General features: G+C 55.3%; 1 protein-coding gene across 4 annotated transcripts in view; it reads right to left on the bottom strand.

Moving 5' to 3' along the window:
* The window catches only part of RNF123 (ring finger protein 123), a 26,940-nt gene extending 9,198 nt beyond the window's left edge, over positions 1 to 17,742 (bottom strand). For 2 of the 4 annotated variants that reach the window (XM_037529248.2, XM_037529223.2), the window contains exons 1-26: positions 17,674 to 17,736; positions 16,115 to 16,232; positions 15,790 to 15,874; positions 13,130 to 13,209; positions 12,906 to 13,000; positions 12,454 to 12,508; positions 12,259 to 12,344; positions 11,877 to 11,963; positions 11,601 to 11,668; positions 11,279 to 11,404; positions 10,784 to 10,898; positions 10,600 to 10,704; positions 10,089 to 10,214; positions 9,869 to 9,961; positions 9,724 to 9,797; positions 8,886 to 9,003; positions 8,582 to 8,681; positions 8,321 to 8,382; positions 8,062 to 8,133; positions 7,717 to 7,837; positions 7,004 to 7,105; positions 5,579 to 5,685; positions 5,133 to 5,331; positions 4,646 to 4,791; positions 4,288 to 4,371; positions 3,515 to 3,622 (exon numbers count right to left, since the gene is read on the bottom strand). In XM_037529248.2, the coding sequence (XP_037385145.1) occupies positions 3,515 to 3,622; positions 4,288 to 4,371; positions 4,646 to 4,791; positions 5,133 to 5,331; positions 5,579 to 5,685; positions 7,004 to 7,105; positions 7,717 to 7,837; positions 8,062 to 8,133; positions 8,321 to 8,382; positions 8,582 to 8,681; positions 8,886 to 9,003; positions 9,724 to 9,797; positions 9,869 to 9,961; positions 10,089 to 10,214; positions 10,600 to 10,704; positions 10,784 to 10,898; positions 11,279 to 11,404; positions 11,601 to 11,668; positions 11,877 to 11,963; positions 12,259 to 12,344; positions 12,454 to 12,508; positions 12,906 to 13,000; positions 13,130 to 13,209; positions 15,790 to 15,874; positions 16,115 to 16,196 (2,496 nt within the window). In that variant the 5' untranslated portion in view covers positions 16,197 to 16,232; positions 17,674 to 17,736. Of the gene's footprint in view, positions 1 to 3,514; positions 3,623 to 4,287; positions 4,372 to 4,645; positions 4,792 to 5,132; positions 5,332 to 5,578; positions 5,686 to 7,003; positions 7,106 to 7,716; positions 7,838 to 8,061; positions 8,134 to 8,320; positions 8,383 to 8,581; positions 8,682 to 8,885; positions 9,004 to 9,723; positions 9,798 to 9,868; positions 9,962 to 10,088; positions 10,215 to 10,599; positions 10,705 to 10,783; positions 10,899 to 11,278; positions 11,405 to 11,600; positions 11,669 to 11,876; positions 11,964 to 12,258; positions 12,345 to 12,453; positions 12,509 to 12,905; positions 13,001 to 13,129; positions 13,210 to 15,789; positions 15,875 to 16,114; positions 16,233 to 17,335; positions 17,508 to 17,673 lie in introns of those variants that run through there. The other 2 variants (XM_037529255.1, XM_037529230.2) reach the window with 2 other exon arrangements.
* Between the last annotated feature and the right edge of the window lie 45 nt (positions 17,743 to 17,787).

The raw sequence follows: 17,787 nt of genomic DNA, 5'->3' as shown, positions 1-17,787 counted from the left end.
GTCAGGACCACACAAACGGGCCTGTGAGGCATCACCAACCGGAATGAGGATCCAGCCCAGATCCACAGCACCCACATCTCCGAGGGTGGCGCTGAAGCCTTTGGAATTTTACCAGCTCTCTGCTGTGTCTGAAACGGGCCAACCTCAGAAGATGCGAGCGAGCTGTCGGAGGGGTGGGCCTGGCGTGGGAGCACAGTGTGGGAGCACGGAATAGGCCCTAGGGCAGTGAGAAGGCCTGGGCGCCTGTTGGCACAGAAGGCCAGAGAAGACCAAGTGGTGGTGGGGATGGCAATGACACTGATGCTGCTGTAATGGGGGTGGAGATGTGTTGGCAAAGCAGGGAGGGGGAGCTCAAAAGAGACCTTGCAAGACTATTTCCGAGAAGTGGAGGAGTGTGTGCTGGCCAGGAGTGAAGGAAGACGAGGGAGCTAAGCCAGAAGGCAGGAGAGAGTGGCAGCTGTAGGCACACGCAGTCAAGGAATGTGTCATGGGCTTCCCCTTTACTAATGGGGAAAAGTGAACAAGGAGGCTGGGGTGTGAGTACTGAAGATGCAGGAAAAGAAGACAGTTTAACATAACAAGGGCTGCATTATGAAGAACCCAGAGCTAACGTCATACTCAATGGTGAATGTGTGAAAGCTTTTTCTCTAAGATCAGGAACAAGGATGTCCGTTTTCAACACAATACTGCAAGTCCTAGCCAGAGCAATCAGGCAAGAAAAAGAAGTAAAAGGCAACCGAACTGGAAAGGAAGGAGTAAAATTATCTATGTTTGTAAATGATATGCTCTCATCTGTAGAAAACTCAAGATTTTTACACAAAAAACCTGCTAGAGGATCTCCCTGGTGGTCCAGGGGTTAAAGTCTCAGCACTATGAAGCTATCACCAACCACTGCATTATGAGTTTGATCCCCAGCCAGGGAGGTGACCCACATGGCATAGCAGACCTGTCCTGACTCGCCCACTGCTCCCCTCAGCAGTGTATTTCAGTAGATCCACCTGTTCTGCTCCCCACTCTGTCTCTGGTGAATCCTCCCACCTCCTGCATCTCTGGCCTACACCCCAGTTCTTGTATGTATAAGTAAATAAAGATAAATCTTTAAAAAAAAACACCTGCTAGAACTATTAAATCAATTCAGGAAATTTGTAGAATAAAAAATGGGTGCAAAATACATAATTGTGTTTCTGTAGAATAGCAATGAACACTATAAAAAGAAAATCAAGAAAATAATTCCATTTACATCAGCATTTATATTTAGGTGTAAATTTAACCAAGCAGGTGAAAGACTTGTATGCTAAAAACTACAGCACGTTCCTGAAAGAAATTTTAAAAGGTACAAATAAATGGAGAGACATTTCATGTTCATGGATTGGAAAACGATGCTGTTAAGATGTCAATACTCCCCAAAGCAATCTATGAATCCCTATCAAAGTTCCAATGATTTTCTTTTCTTTCAGAAACAGAAAAATTCATCCTAAAATTCATAGGGAATCTCAAGGGGCCCCCAAATAGACAAAACAATCTTGAAAGAGAACAAAGTTGGCGATCTCACACTTCCTGACTTCAAAAATTGTTGTAATACTAAAATAATCAAAATGGTATGTAGTGGTATAAAGACACACAGGTAGACCAAAGCAATAGTATAGGGAGCAGTTTCTTCAAAAAATTAAAAATAGAACTACTGGATGATGCAGTAATTCTGTTCCTGGGAACTGCCAAAAGAACTGAAAACAGAATCTTAAAGCGAGCACTGCACACCATATTCACAGCGGACTTACAATAATAAAAAGGTGGAAGCAACCCAAGTATCCGTCAAGCAACAAACAGATAAGCAAAAGGTCTACACATACAATGGAACATGATTCAGCCTTTACAAGGAATGAAATTCTAGCACATACGCCATCACATGGAGAAACTCTGGGTACATTATACAAAGTAAGGTGGTGAATAAAAGATAACAGTGCGTGATTACTTTATATTTTTTTTTGGCGTAGAAGAGCTGGGGAATAGGCCAGAGGTGCGGGGGGTGAGAGGATTCACCAGAGACAGAGTGGGGAGCAGAACAGGGGGATCTACTGAAATACACTGCTGAGGGTCACCAAAGACTAAGGTGAGGGGGGATGAGTTGTCTGATGGCTGTAAATTCAAGTCTGGGAAGGCGAAGTGGGCTCTGGAGACAGGCGGCACAGTGTGCACAGTCAACACTACGGCACTGCACCTTTAAAATATTGATAGCAGGGCCTCCCTGGTGGCCTAGGGGTTAAATCTCAGCGCTGTCACCACTATGGCTTGAGTTGGATCCCCAGCCAGGGAGCTGACCCAGATGGCACAGCAGACCTCTCCTGTCTTGCCCGCTGCTCCCCTCAGCAGTGTATTTCAGTAAAATCCTCCTATTCTGCTCCCCACTCAGACTCTGATGAATCCTGTCATCCCCTGCACCTCTAGTCTATAACCCAGTTCTTCTATGCAAAAATGAAAAAAAAAGGTTGATAGTAAGTTATACGTTGTGTGTATTTTACCACAACTTAAGAAAATGGTCATGATGGTAAACTTTACATGATGGATATTTTACCGCAATTTTAAAAGGAGATATAGAGATAGGGGTGAGGTTTCCAAGAAGGTGGTGTGGGAAGGGTTGGGAAGGTTGCCTAGGGAGGTGGACAGGCACAAAATCTCAGTGGTGAGAGGAAAGGAAGTATTGACTGATCATCTGAGGGCTGCAGCCAGATGGTCTGAAGGGGCCAAGAGATTGGGGAGGAGCCACAAGAAGAAAGAGCAAGTAGAGATGGGGACAGCGCAGGCCTTGATCTCCCTGTTATGGGGGGAGGGGGCTCATGCTTGACATGGACAAGTGGGCAGTCTCAGCGCACGCACTCACCGGAGAGAGATACCAGGACAGGCAGGGAGAGGACACAGTGTGGAGGGATGGGCCTAGAGGTCAAAGCATGATGGCAGAGGGGGTGCGCTATCTGTCCACTAGCTGTCGAGGCTGACAGCTCTGGGAGGGCAGAGACTCATCTCTTTCTGGTTCACCACCGAGTCTCCCCAGCGTCAGCGCAGCACCCAGCACCCTTCAGCCTCTAGATGCCACTCGCGTTCCTGAGAGAGTGAGTAGGGAACTCATCAGTGGTCTCGGGGTGAGAGGTGAGTCAGAGAGAAGCAGATACAAGATCAAGAGCGAGACTCAGGAGAGGCGGAGCCCCTGTTGCCCTGGGAGAAAAGGAAGTGAAGAAACTGAGCAGAGGAGCGGGGGTGAGAGGCCGGCAGGTGGACACAAACTCTGTTCCTTGAAGGGAGAACTGTTGAGCTGGCGTGGCCAAAAGTGGCATCTACTCAAATGCCCCAGCTAGAGATTCCGGGGGAGTAACATGAGGCAGAAGGAGAAAGGAGGGACATGTGCGTGCCGGAGGCCCAGGAGGGCAGGGAGCATGAAGGGGCCAGCCCGACTCCTTCCATCTTAGGCCACTCAGTGGGGCTGGGGAAGGCAGTCCTAGCCAAGGTCACACCTACTCACCTGGGAGTAGACGGTGGCATGGACCCAGGCAAGACGGCGACTGAGGTGGTCCAGCTTTTCTGAGAAAACCTTCTGGCTCTTGGTCAGCTCCGCAAGGATGTCCTTCCTCTGCCACCCAAGGTGAAAAGAGAACAATCAGGACCTGGTCCATGCCAGACCCACCCTGCCTTCCCCAGGCAGCCTGGAAAGGCTCACACTAGTGCCTGGGGCAGAAGGGAAAACCCTCTTCTGCCTCCTGAAGGTGAGCCTGAGCAAGCCTCTGAATGGGGCCTTGGTCGTCACCTCAGGGAGGTTAAGCATCTGGGGGTCTGTGACCTCCAGGTCTGTGAGTCCTGGGCCAAACCCCGAGGTCTGTGGGCAGGTGGAGGTAGAGGGGCCTGCCAGGGGAGCCCAGTCTGGGCATGCCTGGCCCCACTCTCTAGGCTGGGATAGTCACGACAGAGGGGCTCCAGGGAAGGGGGGGGGGAGCCAGGCCCTGCTTCCTGTTGACTCTGCAAGTGGCCAAGGAAGCACTCAGGGTCGAATCCATAATTGATGAGGAAAGTGAATGCGTCAGCACTTAGTGGGCCGGGGGGCGGGGGCACCTTGGCACAGGCCCCAGCTGGTTGATGCAGCTCAGGCCATGCCAGAGATAAGAAGAGCTGGGGCAAACCCAGAGGCAGGGACAGGACAGCCCAGATTTCCTTGAGGACTTTCCCGGGGACCCCAGTGAGCAACTGCCCTTCTGCAACACTTCTCCCTCCCAAAAGCCCACCTGCCCGTGCAGGTCTTACCCGCTTGGGGCACCGTCGGAGCTTGTCCTCGGTGTCCCTCAGAGCCATGGCGTACTCGTTGACATCATCAGACACGCCCACCATCTAGAGCAATGGGGACATGTCCAGGATGACCCTCGGGCACCTGACCAGGTTCCTCCAGTCCCAGCCTGGACCCCAACCCCACCAAGCTCTTAACCTCAGGTCCAGGACCAGGGCGGTGGGAGAGGGCCTCCCACAAAAGGCTGCCAGGTCAGACCTAAATAGCATGGCCGATGCTCAGGGCAGCCCCACGCAGACACCCCGCAGGCACACACGCTCGCACCCACATCCACACAGGCAGAGGCGCCACGACGGTGCATGCGCCGGTGGACGAGACCTTGCCCAGCTGCTGGTGAACGCTGAGATTATACATCATGACGGCACCGTCCAGGACTTCCAGCAGAGAGTTCTCAGTGAGGGGCTGTTCAGGCTCCTCGGGGGGCCGCCCCAGCAGTAGGCCCTCGTTCCAGTGGCTGCCCTCAACTAGGGAGTGGGGGAAGGCAGGGTCAGGGTCCATTCCAGTTCTCTCCAAAGCCTGTGGAGGCAGGATGGGCCTCGTAACAGGAGGAGGAACCCCTCTCCCCATCTGGGCCCAAGAAGGGACCTGCAGCGAGAGCCTGGGGGGAGGTGGCGGGCAAGATCCTGCAGCTCCAGGACCTATTTCTGTACCATCGATTTCCTGCCCTCAGAGTGCACTTCCCACGCCCTTGAGATAACTGCCAGGCCACAGGACTGAGGGATACATCCTGGTTTTGCCCAGGGTGGGGAGTTGGACGTGATGGAAGGATCCTTCAAAGCCAAGTCTGGCCCTGCCTGGCACCTACTGTCCTCACGGGTCCTCTGCTCTGCGCTCAGTGTGCGGACCTTCACTTTCTCCGAGGTGTTCAGAGGCCGCCGTGGGGTCATCAGGCTCACAGCTGCTGTGCTGAGGAAGCGGTTGGCTCGGCCCAGGGTTGGAGAACTGAGCCAGCCGGGCCGGGGTAGGGGCAGCGCGCCCCCCATGGCCAGGGCCTGCATGGGGCGCTGTGGTGGAGAGAGGAGGCCAGGCGCCACTCAGCTTCCCAGGACCAGGGCCCACGTGGGGCTCCCTTGATTCATGGGGCTGGGGGATTGGAAGGGAAGGTTCATGCTTCCACCTCCAGCAAGGGAACCTGCCTGGGGAGGAGGCCCTTGCCTGCATGGAGGGAGAGACGGTCCTGTGTGATACCCCTGCCCTTATGATAGAGGAAGAGCCCAGTGGGGAGCCCCCTGCCTGCCCCTACCGCGGCACCTGGGCCGCAGCCGGGGCTGGCTCCTCATCCTCGTCAAGGTCATCCATGGTGGCTGCCTGGAGCTCCAGTGGGTCGATCAGGATGTTGGCCTTGGAGGCAAGGTCATCTGGGAGGAAAGGGAGGAGGGTTCTCAGGGCAGCAGAGGGAGGGAGGGTCACAGGTGGAACTGCCCGGGACAGCAGGAGAGCACCGGCTGGCTGGGAGAGGACTTGCAGGGTCCCATTTATCAGTGCGCCCCTCCACTTGCGCCAACCCAGCCTTCCCACTGCAGTGCAGGAACCCTTGTTCCATAGGGACTTGGTCGCCGGGGGCCTCACCACACCCTCCCTGACAAGCCTGCATCATCTCCCATGAGCTCACACTCCCGTGTCCCCACCTTCCTTGATGTTCCATGTTCTGGAACATCAGAAGATCCCAAGCAGAAGCAGAATATCCCAACGCTGCCTGGGCCTCTGCTCACCTTACGTTGCACACTCCACGGGGGTCCAGGCCCTACTCCAGGCTTTCCCCACCACTATACTACCAGCTAACCAGACTTTTTTTTTTTTTTTTTTTTTGTGGGACCCTCACCGGCTGCTGGGGAACGAACCGGTGCTGCAGAGGCTGTGGGCAGCCTCGCAGCCCAGCACTCAACCGCTGCGCCACCAGGGGAGGCCCACCAGATCATCTTTTGCCTCCAGTCCAGGTCATCACCCTGGTTGCCTCCCTAAGCACCTCAAACACAACGAACTTGTCATCAGTTTCCTGCAGCCTTTTCCCCTGATGGGGTGCTAGCCTCAAAGCATCTGGCAAGAAGCCAGGGGGGATCCTTGACTACTCCCTTCCACCTGTGCTGCCCCTGCCTCTTCTATTAACTGGGCAACTAGTCTCCTGCCTCTTTTCTTGGAGGAGCTTCTTCAATGCAGATGCCCAAACATCACTTCCCCGCTTCAAGACCTTCCTCAGCTGCCCCTGGAATGAGTCTGTGTTTGCTTTGCAGCATGCAAAGGCCTCATCCCCTAGAGACTTCTTGGTTCATTTCCCATTACTCCTTGTCTTGCATTTTCCCCTCCTGCACACCAACTGCTTCCCATCTCCAGGCCATGGAGGGTAATTTCTGAAATCCCTGCCTTTGCTCCTACTGCATTCCCAGCCCTATGCCCTAGAGCCACTTGTGTTCATCCTTGAAGGCAGCTCACACACGCCCTTCCCTCCTCTGTCATCACATTTACCCTGTATTTCATTACAGGCTCCTAGACTTCTGCCGCGAACGCCCTAGAGAAGTGATAGACCCAAGCCAGAGGCTGTGGGTAGAGCCGCCTCTCTGCCTGAGATAGTTGAGACTTTGGCGCCCTCTGGTGGGCAATGGGCCGCTCAGGACTCGGGGCTGTGAGCTGCCGCCCAAGCCACCCAGACCCGCTCCCTGCCCGAGGGACTGAATGAACCTTTGAGGGTTTTCCGAAGGTGCGAGAGGAGGCCTCCAAGACGCTGTAGGTCAAAGTAGTCCACCTTGCCATTATAGAAGATCTGGGGCGGGATGTAGGCCTCTGCAAAGAGTTGGGAGGTTGGACCAGCCGTCAGAGTCAGCAGACTGTTCCTCTATGCTGACCAAGCACAGAGGAACAATCTGGCCTGACCACTTAGCCCACCCAGCATGGCCTCCCCTACCTCTCTGACCCGCCACCACTTCAGGTCAGTGCCAGCAACTGCACAACTGTAGATGAAGGACGCATTCATAGTTGTGGGTGACTCAGAGAAGCAGAGGGATTTGACCCAACCCGACAGGATATCCCCCAATTCAGAGCAGGTAAAGATGCCACTGATCTTTGAGGACCCTGTCCCACGCAAATACAGGACCCCCGCCCCAGCATCCCAGAGCCCACCCGAGGCACTGCCCACGAAGGACTGCCCAGGGGGCTGGAGGGGCCAGGACTAAAGAAAGGAGTCCTGAGGGAAGAGAGTGAACGTGGGCTCAGCAGTCCTGGGGTCCAGTCCTGGAGTCCTCCACTGTCCCAGTGGAGAAGCTGTCACAGGGAGGGCTCAACTAGGCAGGTCTGAGGCGGCTCCCACCACCCTCACCCTCAGCTCAGCACTGCACACAAATCCAGGGGTCCCTGCTTGACTCTGCTCAGCCTCTGTGACTCCAGGTCTGACTCACCTTCACTGAAGGCAGCGTGAGGGTTTGACGTCTTGTATTCATCCCAGTAGTAGCGCAGGGCAGAGATCAATCGGTGTAAGAAGCAGACCATATACTCAGGGGGGCAGAGCATGGGCATGTTCTGCAGGCATAGGGCACAGGACATTTATTTGTGCCAGCCCGGGGTCCAGCCCACTCCTCATCCAAGGTCCTACCCCAGGAACCTGAGTGGGTGAGGAAGGAGGGACAGCAGCGGAGGAGCAGAGTTAGGCAGGGATGAGGCAGGGTGAAAGTTGCCAGTAGCCCAGGGTGCAGACCCTGCAACGCAGCCAGAGGCCCATGGCGGATGGCCTGGTGGACACCTACCCCCCGGCCACTGGCATTTTCTTGCAGAAACTTTCGGAACTTGGTGAGGAAGATGTACCTAGAAGCTTCACCCTTCAGAGGAAGGAAAAATGAGGCTGCGATGAACTGAGGATGCCGAGCTGAGCGGACTAGTTCAAATGCTGCACTTGTAGTCCGGACCCCACCATGGAACCTGAACCAAACCCCGCCCTCTGAGTCTCAGGGCCCACCACAGCACCTCCCTACCAGGGACACACAGAGGAGTCTGGAAGTTACTCACCCCATTGTCATCTTTATTGTCCAACAGCAACTTCAGGATCTGGACCTGGAGTTCTTCCACCACTGTGGGTGGGGAGGGATACACAGCACTGAGCCCTCCTCAGGCCTTGCCCTGCCCCTGGGCGCCAGGGATAGGCAGGTGTGGCAGGTTTGAATTAGAGCTCCCAAACCAAGAGTCAACCTAGGCACGGTCACTACCTAGCACCCTCAAGAGCAGATGCAAACCAACCCTGCACCCCCAGTGCCCAAAGCAGCAGCTGACCTTCAATGCGCTTCTTGAGCCTCTGGCAGCCCCGTTCGTAGGCGCGCCGCCGCAGCCGCTCCTCAGCAGTCTCATCCTTGGCCTCCTTACTCTCTTTGCCCTAGGTGGGGCCGGGGATGGAAGACAGCAAGGCTCACCCCGGACTCACCCAGGCCTCCTGCAGACAGAAGACCCTTACCCCCAACCCCAGTCCCAGCCCAGGGACTGCGGCTGGTGAAGGGGCTTCGCTTGGTGGTACCAGAAGGCTCAGACACCCTGGGGCAGCCCTCACCATGACCGCTGCCCACCCCCTCAGCCCGCCCACCTCCCTGCTGGAGCGGTGGGGCCACCAGGTGGTGGGTATGAGCTCCTGTAGGCCTGCCTCCTCCACACGCAGGGGGCTCTTGATGTAAAAGAAGACGACAGACCGGAGCACGTCGAAGCTGATAGTAGTCAAGGCAAAGCTCTGCTCACCAAAGGGTGCCACATACACCCTCATAAGCCCTCCCCTGAGCCCCTCCTGCAATGCATCCTCCTCTGAATGTGTCCGCCGTCACTGAAGGGGGCTTTCACGTGTGCCTGTCTCCCTGACTGTAAGCCTTGACAGAGCTGTGGCTGACAGAGCTGATTCCCAAGAAGCGCACAATAAGGCTTGTCACAGGAGCAGATGACAGGCCACAGAGAGGGCCTGGTGGTCACTATGTCTCCCAGCTTTGTTTACGCTTCCTGGAGGCTGAAGACCCCAAAGAAGACTGCTACTAGCACAGGCTTTCCAGTAAGTAGTGCAAAGTTAGGCTCTCCTTCCTATTCCTAATTGAAAAACAGGTAGAGCTAACTCCTCCAAGATCTCATAGGAGCCTCCTTCTCATGGAATGTGGATAAAAATACAGAGCTCTGGCTGAAAAGGGTAGGCCCTGGTGTGGTCCCCACAACTCAAGTGGCCCAGGAGTCTGCTGCCACTAGGAAATGCCCACTTGGGATGGCCAGCTGGCCTGGTCCTTTGCCCTCCCTGTTCCGTACAGAAAGTGCTGGGAGGGCTGGCCCCCAAACAAGCACTCACGCAGTAGGTGGCTCTGTCTTCCTGGCAATCCCTTGCAGGAGGGACACCCCCCCCCCCAAAGAGGGCATCGCATGTCTGGCCTGCCTGGCAGAAGGGAGGATACAGGACGTTGTTAAGCAGAAACTTGCGGGATTTCTCATGCCTCAGGATGGCAATGGTGAGCCGCAGGTAGTGGATCTGTAGGGAAGGGGTGTTCAGAGTGGGCAGCTGAGGCCCAGGGGACTCAGAGTAAGGGCAGCAGCTCCTACCTGCAGGCTCAGATCTGGAACAATGGGTGAGAACCGGTACAGCCGTAGCAGGGACATCATGAGCTGCTTGAGACAATCCTGCACCTCGTAGTCCTAGGAGAGATGCACGGCTATTGGGCTGAGGGCAGGGTTCAGGGCAGCCACCGGCAGGGCCCTTTCCAAGACCCAGCCTGTCCTCCCCAATCTTGGTGGAGCCTGACATCCTGGCCTGAGGCCTCACCTCCATGAAGAGCCACAGGAGGTCCAGGACCTGGTGCACCACAGACTGTGCCTGTGCGGAGGTGCCCACCTCCACGACGCCCAGCAGGAAGCTCATGAGCACAGCCTCCACCAGGTACACTTTGCGCTGCATTAAAAGTGGGCACTGGTGAGGTAGGGGCCCTCCGCCTCACTCAGGGCACCCATGTCTTGGCATGTGGTCAAGGCCACAGGCACAGACACTGGGAACCCCTTGAGCAACCCCAAGTCATGGATGCGTGCTCTGGAGTATGACTGAGAGGCGAAAGGCCACTGCCCTGAAGATTCTCTGGGGCTTTGCACATGCAATTCCCTTGGCCTGTGATGTCATCATCCTTCAATCTTCTTTTAGGACACCCCTGATACACTCAGTATCTCCTTCTCCCTGGTGACATCCTCTGGAGCCCAGCATCCTCACCCTCCTCAGCATTCCGACCCCTGGCGCAGGGGTTTCTACCACAGCCTGCCTCATCCCCCTCCAAATGTCCCCTCACCAGGAGAGGGGCAAAGCGATGGAAGATGTGGGCCAGCGTGAGGAGGACAGTCGGCTGGCCCTGCAACTGCCACTCAGAGCTCTCCTTCTCCACCAGCCGTCCTTCCTGCGGGGGAGGGGAGAGAACTGTGAGGGTCAGAAGGATGAGAAGGCACCCAGCCTACCCGGCCCAGTCTGCGGCTCACCACGGGGTCCAGCTCCACACTGAGCACTGCCCGGAAGCAGCCCAGCAACCTCTGTGCCCGCACCAGGTCTGCGTGCGGCGGGTCCTGCAGGGGTCGGTAGCCTGGCACTGGATAGGTACCACAGAGTTAAGCTGGTAATACCAGATCTGTGGCCCAGACATACCTGCTCCCTCCCCACTGAGACACCTGATGGGAGGCCGGGCTCCAGGGCAGGGCTGTGCGGTCAGGCAGCCTGCTGTACCCGGTAACTTTCCTGTGGAGTGAAACCTCTCTAGCCACTTCATGTTCATCTCTTCTACTAGAGACAATAATGGTATCCACCTAACAAGATTGCTGCAAGAACTGTTGCCCTTGGCATCCACCTAAGCTATACCCACTCACTCCTTGTGGTAGCCAGGGCAAACCAACAGCCCGCAGAACTCATGCAACAGGGGATCCCCAGCCCAGTTCCCTTAACGGCTTCCAAGCAACACAGTCATCTTCCCAAAAGGATATCGCAGCGGACGGCTGCCAAAGTTGAAGGCCACAGACTCCTTGAAGGAAAGGCTTATGGCTGGAAAGTAGGCCATGCCCAGGCCCCTGGATAAGTTCTCAAAGGCAGTGCCCAGCGACACACCATTCCTGAAGCAGAAGAGAGAACCCGTGAGCCAGTGCTGGGAAGGAAGTAGTTAAGATGGGCTGGTGAGCAGGCCCCTATTGGGGCTGTCTACTCTCAGGCTACCAAAGTTAACTTGGCCCCCTTTTAGAGACTGGGACGCTGAGGGCAGCCCAGGGAGGCCCCAAAGGTCAGGCCTGCAGATAGGGGTAGGAGACTCACAGGCAGAAAGACAGAGTGCCATCATCCAGGTCAATCAGGCAGCTCACGATGTCTCCTGCTGCCCAAGCCTGCCAGGGAGGAGACTTTACAGATGTGCAGAAGCCCAGCACCATGCCCCCTCTGCCCCTCCACTGTCTCCCCACTGCCACCCAGGGGGGAATGAACGCAAGGACAGAGGACCTGAACCCTTCCTTGATGGCTCACAGCTGCCCAGTGGCTCCTGCTAAGCTATGGGGACAAATATGGGGCAAGCGGCACAGGGTGGTGGGCCCTCACCTTGCCATAATTTGTTGTGGTCACGTTCCATTTGCGTACCCGGTTGCCATCATAGGCATAGGAGTTGTGTGTATCGCCAACGCCCTCCTAGCAAGAAAGTGTCCGTGAGATCAGGGAGGTGGGTAGGGATAGGCAGAGCTCACCAGCCACAAATCTTGGACTCAGGTGGCTCCAGGAAAGGGACAGGTGTTCTGAGGGAAGGAGTGAGGGCTGTTTTCTGGACTGGGTCGCCCTGGGATGAGGTGGAATATATTCCTCCAGGGGACATTAGAGCTTCTGAGCAGACCCTATGCAGTGCAGGGGACCACCAGAGCCCTGACGAGGCTTGCACCTGGGGAGGGGGGAGGTCTCCCTGGGAGAGGGCCCCTTCTCCTGCAGGTACCTCCTGATTGAAGCGGCAGTTGATAGTGCACCAGCCGATCTGCATGAGCCCCTGGGAGGAGATGAGCACCTCGTAGACCCATTTCCCTGGGAAAAATAGGAGTCAGGTCCAATGTAGACAGAACACGTCCTGCTTTGGGCCTGGGCCCTTGACCTTCCTCCCAACTCGCTGAGCCACAGTGGAGCATGGTCTCACCTTTATACACGCATGTGGTAGAGCGGATAGTACCAAAGTTGCTGTGTCCAATCACCTAGGTGAAGAACAGGGTGGTGCATGTCCTCCCAGGCACACGAAGTACCTCCCCTCCCCAAGGGAGAACAGCCCATCCCAACTCAGCCGGCCTTGCCACATGCCTGTTGTGGCTAACGCGGCACTGTGGCTGAAGGGGTGGGAGAGCCCTGACTCTGGGATTCTGGGCCAGGAGCATGGCTGCGTTGGGAAGAGCTTGGATCTAGGGTCACACCAAGAGGTGAGCTTCAGCGCTGTGTTAAGAGGCTCTGGGGGCTGGGACTCAAAGGGCTACATTAGGATGGGTTTGTGGGTATAGCCCCATCAAGAAAGGTAGAGAAACTAGGTCACATCAGGAGGAGCCTAGGGCTGTGTCAGGAGGGGCTTGGACCTGGGCCCCACGCCCTGTCCTTACTCACCCCCAAGAGGTCATCATCCACCAGAAGAAGCCCCTCAAAGCCACCTGTGTGGTCTAGGACCACAGTAGATGGGCCAAGCCGTCCTTCAACCTGTCCTGAAAAGAAGAGAGGTGTGGGGTCAGGCAGAGGATATGACCAAAGGTACCGAATACACTGGGCTCCCCAGGGCCCCCTCCAAGGCCCAGTCCTGCTCCCCTAGTACCATTCCAGAAACTGCCACATACCCTGGCTTTCCTCATCTTCAGTGTCCACCTGTAACAGCTGGTCCAGATGCTCTGGTAGGTTCTGGAAGTTCAGGGGTTTCCTGGGGAGAGCGAGAGGCTGCGAGGGGCCCAAAAGTCCTTGAAACCAGTCAGATGATACTAAGCCCCTCTTACACACATTCCCTCTGCCCTGAGCATCAGAGGCTGGCTGCCTAAGCTCCAGAAGACAGTTGTGCCTAGGTTCTGGTGTGCTGGAGGCCAGAAGACTGAATTGTCTGATAAACTAACAATTGTGACCAGTTCAGTTTGGTGTAACTTGGAACTTAGAAAAAAAAGAGAGCCCTCTCTAGGCCTTAATCCCCTCATCTGTATAAAGGGAAGAGCATTTGTGTGCTAGAGATACTGCAAAAATTCTCAAGAATAACACATGCTCTCTGAAGAAACTATAACCTGCTCACTCTCCAGGGTGGTTGCTGGAAGAGGAAGGTGGGCAGAAATGCCAATCCCAAAGTGACTCGCGCCAAGGACTGCTAGTCCAGCCCTCGACTCCAGGTCTGGGGTTGCAGTCCAGCATGTGTGTATATTGAATCGAACATGTCCTGGCAGTGTGAAAGGCTCAGGCCCCTGACTGTACTTACCTGTACAAACCCCTGGAGCACATGGCCTATCTGCCACCTGCGCCAGCCAAACGGGCTGGGGAAATCTGTCTGAGGGACTCCCTCATCTTCCCAGCCCACATGCCTAAAGGAGGAAGGGCTCTATCCAGTGCTGGCAGCTCTGTCCTGAGTTCAGCTGCTATGAATAGCAGGGAATGGCAGGGTGGAGGGGATGGTTGCCAGCAGGGCTGGGCAGAGCAGAGGTCTGATGCCCAGCAGGATGCAGTCCACAGACCACCAACACCTGCTCGTGTACCTCTAATGTCAACTTCTCCCCTGTCCATCTATCTAGAGGTTGGGCTCTGGAAAAGGATGTAAAGGGCCAATACACTGACTCTTGGTAAGGTAGCTCCAACCCAGGTTCAGGGACCACATGCTCCCCTGCTGTCAGTTACTACTGAGCTGCAGGAGGTGGAGATGCATGAAGCCTCACCCCTACTCCAGGTGGTAGCCTGGCAAGAGGGTGCCTAGTCAGTAGCATGGAAGGCTATAGGCCAACCAGATTGCTGAATATACCCAACAGGTCCAGGATAAACAGGTCCCCAAAGCAGTTCTTGCTGGCCCATTTTTGCGAGGGCGAACTAGTCTAATGCTTGCTCTCAACAGGAGCTATAGGAGGGTAGGTAGGCAATGGAGACTCAGCCACACTGAGGGCCTGCAGCACTACCCATGTGGCCAGCCCCAGCACTCGCTTGCCCTTTCTGGATTTCCCAGATCCCAATCCAGGGTTCTGCATCTGCATTACCACTGACTGAGGGCTCTGCCACCTGCTCTCCCTCCTGGCAGCCACAGCACCAGTGGCAGCAGGACCAATTCTGGTATCACATGAGGTAGAGATCAGATGGCCCTGGTAAGAGGCCAGGACTGGGGTTGGGGTGGAGGTGGGCAGCAGCCCTCTACAAGTAGGAACCCTTTGGCTACCACAGCAGCTTAAATGGAATAGACAACAATGTTGCCCTTTGTGCCTGCCCAGAGAGCACAGATTGCGAAAGAAAGAAGAGCCCAGGCTGGCGAGGCCGCTGAGAGACAGGGCGCCAGGGGCTCACTGCAGGGAGGCAGAACTTACATGATCTTTGAAGAAGTAACAGTCTTGCAACAGTCTTAAAAGTTCAGAGTTCAAATGCTCTACAATGTTCTAGCCACATGATTCCAAGCCTGGGCATCCTCATAACACTGTTCACAAAAGCAAAAGCCCCTCTACCAGAGCATTATTAAGGGCTACGCAGACCCCTGCCCACTGAGATCAACCTGTAATGAAGGAAAATACTAAAGGGCTCATGCTTGATGACAAAAAAAGGATTAAAACTTCCACTGACTTTGGGAGGTGAGGGAAATATATGTTCTTTGCTCGTTTTTGATGGCAGTGATGGTTTCACAGCTTATCCATATTAAAAGTTACTGGATTGCACACTTTATATACATGAGTTTTAGTGAATCTCAATTATTCCTGAACAATTTCTTTTAAAGAACTGAAGCTAACAGAAACTAAAAAAAAAAAAGTTTTCCATATAGCCCTGTCCTACATTCATATCTTGCAAGACACTTTGTGAGATTGAAAAAAAAAAAAAAGGGACACAGATATGTTAGAAGAATGAAATGATGGACTGCTTTTTCTTCTTCAGTTTCTAAGTTCCAACTAGAGTGCACTTGTAACTTTGATATGGACTAAACTTAAATGCATTAAACTTACAACGAAAAAGGCCAGGTTGGCCTCTTACAGAGGTAGGCAGAGGTGCGGGCAGGAGCACACACCACTGACGCTGAGTGTGGAATACGGGCACAGTGCTCTGCTGAATATACACCATCTCCTTAACCTCCACAACACCCCAGAAGAAAGGTACTAGCACACTGGGAGAGTGGACGATGTGGAATCCAACCCAGGCAGCAGACTCCCTGGCCAGATCTTAGAGCCGGAAGCATCAAAGTGAGAAGAGAATCCACATCAGCCTACCCAGAACCCAGGCCCCTTCCCTACAGTTGCAGCCTCCAGGCTCTAGTTCCAAAGAATGGCCCACCCGGTCATACCTGCTGGTGGCTGCGGCAGGTGCATGGTCAGGAGAGGAAAAGATGCGATGCAGGTAATCATTTAGTAGCTTCTCATGCACAATGCCTGGGACACAGGTCAGGAAAGAGGGAAAGGTCATGTGGTCAGTGCAGCTGCCAGTCCAGTCCCTGTTGTTCCCAGAGTTTCTTGGTCGTAGGTCAGTCCCAGGCACACTGGCTGGAGTGTTACATGGCTGCTGGCTGGAGAAGAGCTGGCTCACATGTATGAGGCCTGGGACTCTGCTGTCCTTGTCTCCCCTTTCTTCCCGCAACACAAGGAGCCTCCCCTTAACCTGGCATTCCTTACCTGTGACCCTGGACTTGTCAGCATCTGAAGTCAGCCTATAGCTCTTGCGGGAGAAAGACACGCCGGCCCCCTTAGATGCCATCCTTCATCTCTTGTGGGCAGCCAGCAGTCCTAGGGGCTGAGCCAGAGGCAGAGACTGTCTATCAAAGTCAGCCAACAGCCTCCACAATGACCCCAGTCCTGGAGCAGAGAGGCCACATGCACGTACGCACATACACACAAACCCAGAGCAAAGGAAAACAGGGCCCTCCAGCTTCCTACACCTGGAGGGCGGGTGAGGTCTGCTCCAGGTGACTGGGCCCCACCCTGTCCCAGGGCTGACAGTGAGCAGGTGCCAGAATTATGTTTGTTGAACCAAACCAAACATGAGGAAATCAAACCAAAGGGTCCAAAGTGGTGTGGCTGAGGAGGGGCCAAGCCCCTATACCTCTCAACCATAAGCCACACTGGGGTCCAGCTTGTATCTAGGAGAGAGACCCCTAGACTCTATGCCCCCCAGTGCAGACCAAGCATCAGAGGACTTGGTTCCATCTCCAGCTACAAGTCCTGCTGATTCCTGAGGGCAGGGCCTCTTCCATCCGCCCCAGGGTTCTCCCTTCTCTGAATCAAATGCCTGCTAGTTTTTGTTCCCACACAGCCTCCCACTCCATCAGAGCACCACCTCTGCCAGCCCTCCCTGCAAGGCCCCACTGGTCTTCCCCCTGCCACCCATCCCTCACATATCATCGTGTTGCTGCAGCTGCTTCAGAAGCTGCACTAAGTCAGTCACTGGTGTCAGCCTCAGCGACCAGAGCTCTACTGACCAACAGGGTAGCCACTGAGAACATGTGACTATTTAAATTTGGATTAAAGTTTTAAAAAATTAAAAATCGTCTCGCAGTTATATAAGCTACATTCAAGGATTCAATAGCCACATGTAACTAATGGTTACTGTACTAGAAAGCAAAAATACAGAATACTTCCCTATCACAAAAAGTTCTATTAGACAGAGCTGGCCCTGTCTGCAGCCTCTTATCTCACCCCAAACAGATCCTCAGCTCCCGCTACACACTCTTGCCCATTCACAGTCCGCACCCTTCCTGCCCCTAGGGAAGGTGACTCTCCCGCCCAGCCGGCCCTCAGCGGGCCCTCATAACTGCTGCCTCCTCACTACACTAAAGCAGGTGCAAGGCAGGTAAGAGGTGGTCGCTCATTTGATGAGCAAACCTTCCAGACACACACCCCGGGTGTCAGTGCTGAGGACCAGGTGAGAGGTGCACCTAGTCCTCGCTGAGGGCTCCCTGCCGCGTCCATCCTATCCAGCCCGGAGGAGGGATCGGGGCTCGGAACCGAACCCGACCCCATCTCGGAACCCAAGGACGCGGAGGGCAGCGCACGTCTCCCCCGAGTCGCCCCTGCCCGGCCCCACGCTCCGAGGCTCCTCCAGGCCAGATGCAGCCCGGCGTCCCGCACCGCAGGCCGTGACCCCGCGCGGCAGGCGCCTTCGCGAGGCCCGGCGAGGGCCGCGGTGGGAGTCGCCGGGACCCGCCCCGCTGGGGGCCGGGTCGCCCCTCACTCACCCCCAGTTTCGGCCCGGAGTCCCGGCTCACAACATCCGCCCAGCCTCTCGGCTACGGCGCCCGTCCGGGGCCAAACGGCGCGCCCGCGGCGCACGCGCAAGGCCAGACCCTGGC

The sequence above is a fragment of the Talpa occidentalis genome, unplaced genomic scaffold, assembly GCF_014898055.3.
Source record: "Talpa occidentalis isolate TD23 unplaced genomic scaffold, MPIMG_talOcc4v2.1 talOcc4.10, whole genome shotgun sequence".
NCBI lineage: Eukaryota > Metazoa > Chordata > Mammalia > Eulipotyphla > Talpidae > Talpa > Talpa occidentalis.
This window is presented reverse-complemented; position numbering and strand designations above follow the sequence as displayed.